This window comes from Myotis nattereri (genome assembly GCF_964212035.1).
Source record: "Myotis nattereri genome assembly, chromosome: 2".
In the NCBI taxonomy this organism is placed as follows: Eukaryota; Metazoa; Chordata; class Mammalia; order Chiroptera; family Vespertilionidae; genus Myotis; species Myotis nattereri.
The window spans coordinates 153,474,801-153,488,589 of NC_138076.1; the positions used below are offsets into that span (position 1 = coordinate 153,474,801).

At 36.3% G+C, this 13,789-nt stretch overlaps 1 protein-coding gene across 1 annotated transcript in view; it reads right to left on the reverse strand.

The window, feature by feature from the left end:
• Positions 1–13,789, reverse strand: part of LEMD3 (LEM domain containing 3) — an 84,458-nt gene that overhangs the window by 35,661 nt on the left and 35,008 nt on the right. The window contains exons 3-4 of the mRNA XM_081082302.1: positions 9,708–9,774; positions 7,392–7,459 (exon numbers count right to left, since the gene is read on the reverse strand). Of these exons, the coding sequence (XP_080938428.1) occupies positions 7,392–7,459; positions 9,708–9,774 (135 nt within the window). The remainder of the gene's footprint in view (positions 1–7,391; positions 7,460–9,707; positions 9,775–13,789) is intronic.

Genomic DNA, 13,789 nt, shown 5'->3' on the forward strand with positions numbered 1-13,789 from the left:
ACCTCATGCATGAAATAAATGAATTAACAAAATCGTACAAGATGCTACATGAGGTAGAAAAGGAAGCCCAATCTGAAGCAGCAGCAAAAGGTATTGCTCCCACAGAAGTAACAATGGCAATGAAATATGATTGTAACAGTGACCCAGGTAGATATAATTCTCCCCGTGTAACCGAGGTTGCTGTCATATTCAGAAATGAAGATGGAGAACCTCCTTTTGAAAGGGCCTTGCTCATTCATTGTAAACCAGATCCCAATAATCCAAATGCCACTAAAATGAAACAAATCAATATCCTGTTTCCTACATTAGATGCAATGACATATCCTATTCTTTTTCCACATGGTGAAAAGGGCTGGGGAACAGATATTGCATTAAGACTCAGAGACAACAGTGTAATCGACAATAATACTAGACAAAATGTAAGGTCACGAGTCACACAAATGCAGTATTATGGATTTTATCTCTCTGTGCAGTACACGTTCAATCCTATTTTAAATGCAGGAAAATTAACTCAACAGTTTATCGTGGATTCATATTAAAAAATGGAGGCCAATCAGATAAATTTCATCAAAGCAAACAATCTAAGTTGAGAGTTGGAAAATATAGTGGTTTTATGCATTATCTCAAATCTAGATCTGAAAATGACAATGTGCCAACTGGTAAAATGATAATACTTCCATCTTTTGAGGGTAGTCCCAGAAATATGCAGCAGCGATATCAGGATGCTATGGCAATTGGAACAAAGTATGGCAAGCCCAATTTATTGATAACCATGACATGCAACCCCAAATGGGCAGATATTGCAAACAATTTACAACGCTGGCAAAAAATTGAAAACAGACCTGACTTGATAGCCAGAGTTTTTAATATTAAGCTAAATGATCTTTTAAATGATATCTGTAAATTCTATTTATTTGGCAAAGTAATAGCTAAAATTCATGTCATTGAATTTCAGAAACGCGGACTGCCTCATGCTTACATCCTCTAATTAATTCCCTCTCAATGTGCACGAATTTCATGCACCGGGCCACTAGTTTAATATATTGACTTAAGTCTCCAGTAACTCTGACAGGTATCACATTGAGAAACAGGTACAGAAAAGTGAAGGGACTTTACCAAGACAAACAGCTTCTATGTGAGACATCTAATCTCCATCATATTATATAGTCTTAACATCTATTGGCTATCTACATATAAGTCATTAATTAAATGAATGAGTACTTCTCTTTTTGGCAAGTATATCAAGACACTGTTAACAAAACCTTGATGAAAGGCTTAGAACTATACTACATTCTTAATTGTTAAAAAGCAGGGATGATATCAGCAAGATGACAGAAGAGGAAGTCCCAGACCCTACTTCTCCCAGGAGACAGAAATTCAACACTATACAGACAAATTTCCCTTGTAACAGATCCAAAAACCCGTCAAGAGGCTCCTGAATCCAAACAGACTCAATAAAAACTAGCTGCATAGAAGCCAGTAGGAAAATTTAATAGCATTCACTCACCAGAGCCCCCTTTCCTGGCACAGCATGGTGCAGTCAGGACAAAATTCCCTGGAATCTCCTTGAGGATGGAAAGAGAAGATTGAACCATATGTCTAAAGTTCAGACTTTTGGGGGAGCTACCAGAGGGACTGGTTTTAGTCTTGCCTGAAACTAGGCATTGACAAGTAAGGGCACCAAGTTGGGAACTGCCAAGAACAAAGGCAACGAACGGTTCAAACTAGCACACAGGCACTCATCATTGCCCCCCCCACAGCTCAGTGAGGAATGAGTGGGAGAAAGCCCCAAACTCCAGGCTTCTCCCTGAGGAGGAAAAGAGTTGAAACATGTGTCCAATGTTCCAGTTTCTTAGAGAGCTGCCCCAAGGGACTAGTATCTGTAGCACCTGTCTCAGAACACTGACAAGACCTGACAGACTATATAGATGGGTGGATGCTGCTGAGAACAAAAAAACTGCTACTGCCCCAGAGGACCTGCCATACAACAGACAGACACCAGAGGGAGCAAGAAATTACAAGCTCCTGAAAAAAGAAACCTACAAAAACTTCTATTTAGAGCCCTGACTGGTTTGGCTCAGTGGATAGAGCGTCGGCCTGCGGACTGAAGGGTCCCAGGTTCGATTCCGGTCAAAGGCATGTACCTTGGTTGCGGGCATATCCCCAGTAGGGAGTGTGCAGGAGGCAGCTGATCAACGTTTTTCTCCCATTGATGTTTCTAACTCTCTATCCCTCTCCCTTCCTCTCTGTAAAAAAATCAATAAAATATATTAAAAAACAAAAAAACTTCTATTTAGAAATTTATACCCACAAAAAGATGCATTCAGAGAAAAAATTTAAGACCCCAGAATTTCTGAGTTACTGTTGAAGGTTTCCCCTGAATAAACTCTGGGAGATATGGCTGTTCTCAAATACATACATCACAACCCAAAGTAGCAAGGCAGAAAAAGGAAACAAGGAAATATGGCCTGATTAAAGGAACAAAATAAATCTCCAGAAACTGACCCTAATGAAACTGAATATAAATTACCTGACAAAAATATTCAAAATCACTGTCATAAATATGCTCAATGAGCTCAGGAAAATAACGCATGAATAAAATGAGAACATCAATAAAGATAAATCATTTTTTTCTAACATTTTTATTGATTTCAGAGAGGAAAGGAGACGGAGAAAGATAGAAACATCAATGATGAGAATCACCGATCGGCTGCCTCCTACACGCTCCCTACTAGGGACCGAGCACACAACCCAGGCACGTGCCCTTGACCGGAATCCAACCCAAGCTCTATCTATTGAGCCAAACCAGCTAAGGTGAGAAATAATTTTTTTAATGGAAATTTTGGTGCTGGAAAATATAATAACTGAATTGAAAATTTCACTAAATGGGTTCCACAGCAGACTTAATCAAGCAGAAGAAAGAATCAAGGAACTCAAACACAAGTCATTTGAAATTATTCAGTCAGAGAAACAAACAAACAAAAACAATAAAGAAGAGTGAAGGAAGCTTAAATAACTTAGGGGCTATCATCAATCAGACTAATACATGTATTATGGAAGGCCCAAAAGGAGGACAGAGAAAGGTGGAAAAGGCATATCTGAAGAAATAATGATGAACATCTGTGGAAAGAAAGGGACATTCAGATTCAGGAAGCCCAACAGCCTCTTATGAAATACAAGAAAAGCAGTACTGAGACAGAAGTTTAGTGGTAAATGTCTACATTAAAATAGAAAGAGCTCAAATAAACAACTCAATTTTGTACCTCAAGAAACTAAGAAAAGAATAAATTAATATTAGCAGAAGGAAATAATAAAGTTAGAGCTGAAATAAACAAAATGGGGGGGGGGGGGAGGTTAAATCAGTAAAAGTTTTTTTGTTGTTGTTTTTCGAAAGACCAGGAAATTGGCAAACCCTTAACTAAGAAAAAGAGAGAAGATTCAAATAAATAAAATCAGAAATAAAAAAGAATATTACAACTGATGTCACAAGAGAGTAAGAATTAACACTAATCATTCTCAAATTCTTCCAAAAAATTTAAGAGGGAACACTTCCACACTTATTTTATGAGGCCAGCATTATTCTGATACCAAAGCCAAACAAAGAACTACATGAAATACAGACCAATATCCCTAATAAATATAAATGCAAAAAAATTCTTAGCAAAATACTAGCAAACCAAATTCAACAGCACAGTAAAAGAATGATACACCATGAGCAAGTGGAATTTATTCCTAAAATGAAAGAATGATTCAACAATTTTGAGCAAGAACAAAAAAAACTAGAGGCCTCACACTTCCTGACTTCAAAACATATCACAAAGCTACAGTAATCAAAATAATATGGCACTGGCATAAAGACAGGCATAAACCAATGGAAGAAAATAGAGAAATTCATGCACATATGATAAACTGATTTTTTACAAGGATGCTAAGAACACACAATAGGAAAAAGATAGTCTCTTCAACAATGTTGGGGAAAAAAACAATTTCCACATGTAAATGAATGAAATTGGACTCTTTTATTACACTAAATAAAAAAATCAACCCAAAATGAATTAAAGACAAATACAAGACATCTATATATAAAAAAGGCTAAGTGTCCATCCACCCGACCGGTAGCTATGACATGAACTGACCACCAGGGGACAGACGCTCAACGCAGGTGCTGCCATGAGGTGCACTGGCCATTTAAGAATAAACTGCACTACAGACCTGGCGCTGACAAACCAACACTCGGCTTCCCCCAAGTGGGACACAGGCCCCGCCACCACCCTGGAGCAACACCCCACCAAATCGCAGCCAATGCTGCCAAGACCCCACAGTGCAAAATGCAGCCCACGGCCTACAGCCCAGCCCGGAAACTGTCACTGTGGGCACCAGGTACTGACATCACGTAGCAACGCCTGGCTTCCTCTCCCTAGCCAACTAGCCTCCTTGGAGTTTCTTCAGCCCAGGAACCGACTTCCTTTACAGCCAGGTGCAAAAACATTTTACAATTTAACCAAATGTTGTGAAGCGTTTTCCGTGACTCATCTCATTTGATCCTCACAGAGGTCCTGGAGTAGGTAGATAGGAGACTCAGTAGAATCTTATTTTCTTTTCATTAGCAAGATGCCAATAGTGATATTAAAATATTTCTTCTAATTAATTTCCTTTGAATGTGCATGAATCTGTGCACCAGGACACTAATGAAACTATAAAACTCCTAAAAGAGCCCTGGCCAGTTTTCTCAGTGGTTAGAGTGTTGGCCCTCAGATCTAACTATGACAGGTTTGATTCCTGGTCAAGGGCTTGTACCTTGGTTGTGGGTTCAAACCCTGGGGCACGTGCAGGAGGCAACCAATGGATGGGTCTCTCTCTCATGTCGATGTTTCTCTCTCTCTGACTCTTCCTCCCCCCCACCACCCTTTTCCCTCCCTTCCACTCTGTATGAGAAAATATCTTCAGGTGAGGATATTTTTTTTAATTCCTAAAAGAAAATACAGGGTAAAGCTTCATGTCTTGGCGATGCCTTTCTGGACATGACACCAAAAGCACAGGCAACAAAGCAAAAACATACATGTGGGACTATATTGAACTAAAGAGCTTCTGCACAGTAAAGGAAACATTCAACAAAGTGAAAAGGCAACCTACAGAATGGGAGAAAATATGTGCAAACCATATATCTGATAAGGGTTAATATCCAAAAATAAATAAGGAACTCCTACAACTCAATAACAACAACAAAATCAAATAACCTAATTTTAAAATGGGCATGGATTTGAATAAACATTTCTCTAAAGACATAGAAATGTCCAATAGATACTCAACATCATTAATCATCAGGAAAATGCAAGTAAAAATCACAACGAGGTATCACTTTACAACTGTTAGCATGACCATTATTAAAAAAAAAAACACGTGTTTTCAAGGATGTGAAGAAAGGGGAACACCTGTAAACTACTAGTGGGAACATAAAATGGTGTAGCTGCTATGGAAATCAGTATTGAGGTTCATTAAAAAATTAAAAATAGCCCAGCTAGTTTAGCTTAGGGGTTGAGCGTCAAACTATGAACCAGGAGGTCATGGTTCAATTCCGTCAGAGCACATGCCTGGGTTGTGGGCTCAATCCCCATAAGGGGCATGCCGGAGGCAGCCAATTGATGATTCTCTCTCATCATTGATATTTCTCTCTCTCTCTTTCTCTCTGAAATCAATTAAAAATATATATATGTATTAAAAATTAAAAATAAAACTATCATGCAATCCCACTCCTAAATATGTATCCAAAAGAACTGAAAAGAAGATATAAGAGATATCTGCAACCCCATGTTCACTCTGGTATTATTCATAACAGCCAAGAAGTAGAAGCAACCTAAATATCCATACAGATCAATAGTATTCAGCCTTAAAAACAAAAGTCTTGTCATGTTACAACACGGATAATGAACTGTGAAGGCATTAATGCTAAGTGAAGTTAGCCAGTCACAAAAGGATAAATACTACATAATCCCATTTAAATGAGGTGTTACTATACTCCAGGGGTTCTCAACCTGTGGGTCGCGACCCCTTTGGGGGGGGGGGGTCGAATGACCCTTTCACAGGGGTCGCCTAAGACCATCGGAAAACACATATATAATTACATATTGTTTTTGTGATTAATCACTATGCTTTAATTATATTCAATTTATAACAATGAAAATACATCCTGCATATCAGATATTTACATTACGATTCATAACTGTAGCAAAATTACAGTTATGAAGTAGCAACAAAAATAATTTTATGGTTGGGGGTCACCACAACATGAGGAACTGTATTAGGAAGCAGCATTAGGAGCGGCATTAGGAAGGTTGAGAACCACTGCTATAGTCAAACTCACAGAAGCACAAAGTGAAATGGTGGTGGCCCAGGACTGGGAAGAGGGGAAATGAGTAACTGCTATGCAATGAGAAGAGAGATTCAGTCAGACACGATGAAAAAGTTCTAATACAATGATGTGCATGTAGTTAACAATACTGTACTGTACACTTAAAAATGTGTTAATAGGCTAGATCTCATGTGTTTTTTACCACAATAAGCAAAGGCAAAAATGAAGTATACTAGTATATGACATGACTTGCTGGTAACGAACCATGCCAGCTTCTGGAGATCAGCATTTCCATTTGTAAGTACTCACATCTTTATGGAATTTTATTTACAGAAGTGAAGCTCACCTGTATGGCTTTCAAAATCCACTGTCTTTTTGGAAATCAGAATGGCACCTATCCATCTTAACCTTTCCTTTAATATAGGATTTCCTAAATATTATTTACAGTGGTTTCTAAAATTCATCTGCAAATTCTCTTAGAACCCTGAGATGACATTAATCTGCGACAGATTTAAAATAAATGACAACAGTTAGATACATACGTGCTCTCTTACATGCTATATACCTACCTCAATTTCTTTCTCACAACTGTTTCCTTTCCAAATTAATGTGCAATGTCTCAGAGAAGCAAACTAAAACAAAAATGTTGAGTATTTCTGCTTTTTCTATCTGCTCCATTATATCAAACAGCAGGCCCAAGCTTTTAACAGTGCAATTAATAAAATGCATGGTACTTTTTAATTTTTATGTGTTAGTCCTCACCCAAAGATGTTTTGCTTTTTATTATTTTTAGAGAAAAAGGAAGGGACAGAGAGAAACATTGATTGATTGCCTCCCGTATGCACCCCGACCAGGAATCAAACCCACAATCTAGGTGTGCCTTGACAGGGAATCAAACCTGCATCCTTTTGGTGTACGGGACTATGCTCCAACCAACTGAGCCACTTGGCCAGGGCAAATGAATGGTGCTTTTGATATAAGTTGTTATTATTTATATAAACTTTAAGAATATAGTTATTAAAATTATAATTTCACTGCTTACTTTTAAATATGCAGCTGCCTCTTGTACAGAAAGTGTTCTCTGACTAGAACTGCCACATTCATGATCTCCTGGAAAGATTAGCATATTATTAATTTTGGATCAGTACGATGTTCAATGGAAGAAAACAAATATTAATCAAAATATTCTACAAATTGCAATTACAGTTATTATATTCACTAAAGAAAGATGAACATTATTTATATTTATTTCCTAGGAAAAATCCAAGTAATGTAAATAAACAACTACCTTTACATAAACCACAGCCTTTAACATGCATTACAGTCTAGATAAGAACTTATCTTCCCCTTATATTCACAACTACATTGTTAGCTGGGTTAGGAACCATGTCACACTATGCCTATCCAAAGATCTTGGCACATAGAAGGCCCTCCACAGATTCATTATTTTTCAAGTGGGAAAATTCACTGTTCTAACATACACATCTATCACTAAAACTAATAGTTCAAGTGTTCAAATAAGTTTTAATTAAAACATACATTTTCAGAATATAACTAAGCCTATCTTTAGCAAATAGTGCACATGCCTTAAAAATTATTGTAACACATCAACAGGGAAATTAGAAGATTCTGGCTATAATCTGGTTTCTACAGAAAAGCACATTTTCCTTTTCTTGTCACTATAAAAGAATCCAAAGCCTTTTCTGTTAGTCTATCTATAGTTATTAGAGATCAATTATCCTCATAATGAACTTCAAATTTAAGTTTTTCCTGTCCTGTTTCTTTCAAGTAATTAAAAAAACTTTAACCTAAAAGTTCAATAGTTAAAGTAAAATAAAAGTCTTGGCAAATTTTCCTATCATAAAAGAAATCATGTTCCTATTCATAGTTTTGTTCGAGTAACCAGTTGATAGTGGTTGTAGTTGTAAAAAGGGAAGAAATACCTATTAGATGAACAAGTAAGTTTCAAACTTTATAATGTATCCTCAGAGATTCAGATGCCTTAGATCTACAGCAGGGGTCAGCAAACTACAGCCCATAGATCAAATCTGGCCTACCACGGGATTTTACTAGTATAAATGAAGTTTCATTGGAACACAGCCACACTCATTTATGTATTATCTATGGCTACTGCTTTCATGCTATAATGGCAGAATTGAGTAGTTGCGACAGAGACAGTCTAACCCACAAAGCCTAAAAATGTTCTACACTACTTGGCCCTTTCACAGAAAAACTTTTCCAATCCCTGCTCTAAAGGAAGGAATCTATATTTTTAAAAGCACTTCAGATTATGCTGACGTAGCACACTTCATAAAACAATGCTATAGAGACAGCTGTAGACGCTTGCGGTAGCAACATCAGGAATTCCTGGCTAAAGTATGTACTTAAACTATTTCTAGTTGCTACACATACTGAATAAATGTCATTAACTTGCAGTGTATAAATATGACAGTTCAAAAGTCAACGCAAATAAGGCTTTTAGTGATATACACAGAATTGTGAGCCTAAAAAAGTGATCAGAATTAAGGACCCAAACTAAAAAAATAAAGATTGATAATAGAATGGGGAACTGCCAGAATTCTAAATGCCTCCATGCATTAAGAAAAGTTCCCCAATTACCTACTAGGCTTCTACCAATGATGTGGTTTCCACAAAAAGGATCTGCTACATCAAGAGTATGAACAATTGCATTTTTATTTTCTTGTAACTGTTTATAAAAAGAAAACCTCTTCTATAAGAAGAAAGTCTCTTCTTTTGGTTTAAATGTATAATAAGAAAAGTTAAAAGGTAACAAACTTTGAAGCTGCTACCACATTTTATAGGTACTAAACTTAATACCAATTCACCTATATTACTGTTATTAATAACCTATATGCAAATATTTTAATACCTGAAAGCTTTCAAAGACTAAGAGCAGAATATAAAGAAAATGCAATGAATCAGGAAGAAAAAATTCTACAATATATTTACTTTATGACATCTATATAACCACTAAAGAAAAATCTGCATTTTTATATTTAATCTAGGATTTTAGTTAATTCATTGCTTTTCCAATTTAATTTATACGTTAAGCTTTCAGAATTTTGTTAATATTAATGCAGAAAAAAATTGACTTTAGAATATTATATAAATACATTTTGCACTAATACATGTGGCAGGCAGAAAAAAACACCTTGATTAAATATTATCTACAAAAATAAAAACCCACTCCATATAGGTAATAATAACCTCAAAAGAGAAAATATTTCACAAATATAACACTAGACTTGAGAAAAACTATTTCTATTGCTACAGCATGCTACATATGCAAATTAATTTTCAAAACATTTTTAGAGTCTGCAATTGTTAAAATAATTACCTGCAAGCTGTGCCAATCGATCATGAAGCTTGTATAAAGTGTTCATCATAAGATTTTTTTCATTTTCCTAAAATTAAAAGAAATTATTTTAAAATATCTATGTAACTCCAAGAAAAACACATACACCAAATAGTAGTCTTACCCAAAAAGAAAAGCATAAGAAAATTTAAAATCATAGATACTATATAATCTAAAGGACTAATTTATATTTAAACAATGGCTACCATATTTTAAAGAAACTTAAGCCTAAAATCTAAATAATCACTTTATATATTTTACTTTCTTGAGGATGATCGGGAAATTGGCACTAAGGTTAGTGCTAAGAAAGGTCTCATACACAACAAACTTCGCAAACCACCAAAACAATGCTCCTCAATACCCCCGCCACCCCCATACAATAGCATGCTTATGTATATTGTCCTTATGACACTATTTTCTTCTAGGCTGCCCTTCATGTTTTGTTTAATCTGATTCAACCACATAATAAGGGAATGAGTACTGACGCCTTGATTGAACCTCAACATCTCCTAAGCTCCCAAAATGGCCCTGAATAAGTTTATGAACCATTAAAGTAAAAGAAACATTTAACGAGTATTTACTATGAGTTAAGATTGTTCTCCGCACCCTAACCGGTTTGGCTCAGCAGATAGAGCATCGGCCTGCGGACTCAAGGATCCCAGGTTCGATTCTGGTCAAGGGCATGTACCTTGGTTGCGGGCATATACCCAGTACGGGGTGTGCAGGAGGCAGCTGATCGATATTTCTCTCTCATCGATGTTTCTAACTCTCTATCCCTCTCCCTTCCTCTCTGTAAAAAATCAATAAAAAATATATTTAAAAAAAAAAAAGATTGTTCTCCACAAAGCAAGAGATCCAGTGAACAAGATGATTCTTGTTCCCAAGGGTAAAAAACATATCACAGTTGCATACAAAATATAATGTAAACATAGAAAAGAGAGAGGGAAGGGAAGATCTATTTATGGAAGACAGAATATTTGAGTTGAGTTTCACAAGAATAGAATTTACCAGCATTCCAAGCAGAAGAACAGCAATGAGCAAAGGCATAAAGGTATAATGGCATTGTTATATTTCTTACATAACCAGTAGCCTACTTTGACTCAGAAACCTACTAGAAAAGTAGTTTGGAATAAACTGCTAGAGAACCCTAAATACCAAGACAAAGAGTTTGACTTCATTTTGAAAGCTTAGGGGGAGGAAAGTAAAACAGACATGTGCATCAGGACCTTTACTCTGACCACATGAAAGGAAATTAGAGGAGACTATTGGAATGTCTATGCACCCTACCAATTAGTCTAAAGCAATAAGAGCCCCAATTTAAGAGCAATCACAATTAAGAGAGACCAATATAAGCAATGGAGAATAATAGGTTAGGAGAGCGGGTAATAATAGCTTATTACACTATTTGAAATAAATTCATGATTCACGAGGGGGACTGTATTATTATTCCCTTTTTCCCCCTAAAGTGTCTAACAAAACAGGATTACTGTATGAATACAACCAAAAGCAAATTCAGACAAGATACAAAAATCTGGAAAATTGTATGTCCAATAACATGCAGCTTCATCCATTTATTTTCATGCTATATATTCAGAGACAGAAGAAAAGTTTGGACACTATAAGTGGCATGCTTTTGTCAATGCAGTGACACTAAAGAAAAAAAGAAAACTTACCAAAGGCTCCAAATCCTACCACCGGAGTCCCTGGTTTTATGTGAGATTGTTGGTAAGAGACAAGTGATATTCCTTCAGCTGACTACTTGCCTTCCAATCCTTTTGATTTCCTTCCACCTCAACTCTATCTCAACCAGATTCTGAATCAAGACAGTCCTTATCTTTGCATAAGCTTAAAAATCCAAATTGCAAAAGTCAGACATCAAAAATAACTGCAGGAGTCCTAACCGGCTTGGCTCAGTGGATAGAGTGTCAGCCTGCGGACTAAAGAGCCTCAGGTTCGATTCCAGCCAAGGGCACATGCCTGGGTTGCGGGCTCGATCCCCAGTAGGGGGTGTGCAGGAGGCAGCTGATCAATGATTCTCTCTCATCATTGGTGTTTCTCTCTCTCTCTCCCTCTCCCTTACTCTCTGAAATCAATAAATATATTTAAAAAAAAAATAACTGCAGGGGCTAAAATCCAGGATTCTGAAAGCTATGCATTTGTGATATATTACATCACAAAATTGTTTTTAATAAATATGTTCAGCCCTAGCTGGTTTGGCTCAGTGGATAGAGCGTTGGCCTGCGGACTGAAGGGTCCCAGGTTCGATTACTGTCAAGGGCACATGCCTTGGTTGCGGGTTCGAACCCCAGTGGAGGGCATGCAGGAGGCAACCAATCAGTGATTCTCTCATCACTGATGTTTCTATCTCTCCCTCTCCCTTCCTCTCTGAAATCAATAAAATATATATATATATTTTTAAAATATTTTTATTGATTTTTCACAGAGAAGAAGGGAGAGGGACAGAGAGCTAGAAACATCGATGAGAGAGATCGATCAGCTGCCTTCTGCACGCCCCCTACTGGGGATGTGCCAGCAACCAAGGTACATGGCCTTGACTGGAATCGAATCTGGGACCCTTCAGTCCACAGACCGATGCTCTATCCACTGAGCCAAACCAGTTCGGCAATAAAAATATATTTTTTAAAAATAAATGTATTCATTATAATAGAATGAAAAGGAATTCAATGATAACGTAGGCTGTGGACTTGATACATAAAATCAAGGTAAATCTGATTAGGCTCAAAGATTAAAGTAGCTGAGAGTAAAAAAATAAACAAATAAATAAAGTAGCTGAGAGTTTTATCATTTGTCTCCTCCGTTATCTGGAAGTGACTGATTTCCTTTTTGCTTTATGTTTATGATGAGTAGATCCTCATCAAACCCATCCCCACTTTCCTACTGAAAATAAAACTAAATTCAAAAATTTGACACTTGCTGTCTGTGATTACATCTTTAATGAACACCAGAGGACTAGGAATATACTTCATCTTTTGATTCACAAATATTAACACTGGACTAGATAAGTAGAAGAAATAGCAAAATCAAATGTAAATGAATCTCATACTGGATAACATACGTACTATTACATTCTCATACGAAGAATTTAAGCACTCAAAAAGCTCCACTATTTTTTCATGAATTATTTTTCTAGTGATGACTTATTCAAAAAGAACATCTATATAATATAACAAGATTCTCAAGTGCCATCCAAATGGACTATGTTATTAATGTGAACAAATCAATTTTGAGAAAGAGAAAGGCTTTGTTTGGTTCAATTATCTTTAGCACCAGTATGCTAAACTGGAAGTAAATCTAAAAAGTATGTAAATCAAATATTAAAGTTATTTCTTTATAGGAACTTATATTGGCTTATAGTTGCATTACATTCTTCTTCAATTCAGACTGCTTTTTAGATTGACACTTCCAATATTCAGCTTGAAGGTGTCTAACTAGTAGCTTCCCTAATCACCCCCAAAACAAGTTAATGATCTACCAATAAGTCCATAATTAAAGTAAGCTTTCAAGTAATCTTTCATTAAACAAAGATAGTTTCACAATTTGACATAGCTACCTTCTAACTGTCTGTTTGGTAAGGTCCAGATTTTAGTAACACATATACTCTAAAGCAAAGTTCTTATTCTTGGGAGAAAAAAATCAAACTGTAAAGAAACTATACCAAATTTTCTCATATATTGTCCCCTTTAAATATTTCACTCTTCTATCCTCAGCCAATTTTCTCCTCAAAAATATTTTCAATTGTTTGTATCATGTATCTGATTAAATGATAATGAATTTTAAACACTTAACATGGTGCCTGGCACAGAATAAGTGGCTGTCATCATCTTTATTATTACTATTATTATTTAGAGCCGGGGTGGGGAACATCCAACCCATGTATAAAGCCCACAAAAGCATTTGGTCTGGCCCTCCTAAGGCATTAGCGTGAATTAATTAAAAGTTTGACCAAATATAACAGGCTAATTTTTAAGTTAATTATTCTGTATGGCCTGCAAATGATGTTATAAATGTCCAAATGGCCATTGGCAGAAAAAGTTTCCCCACCC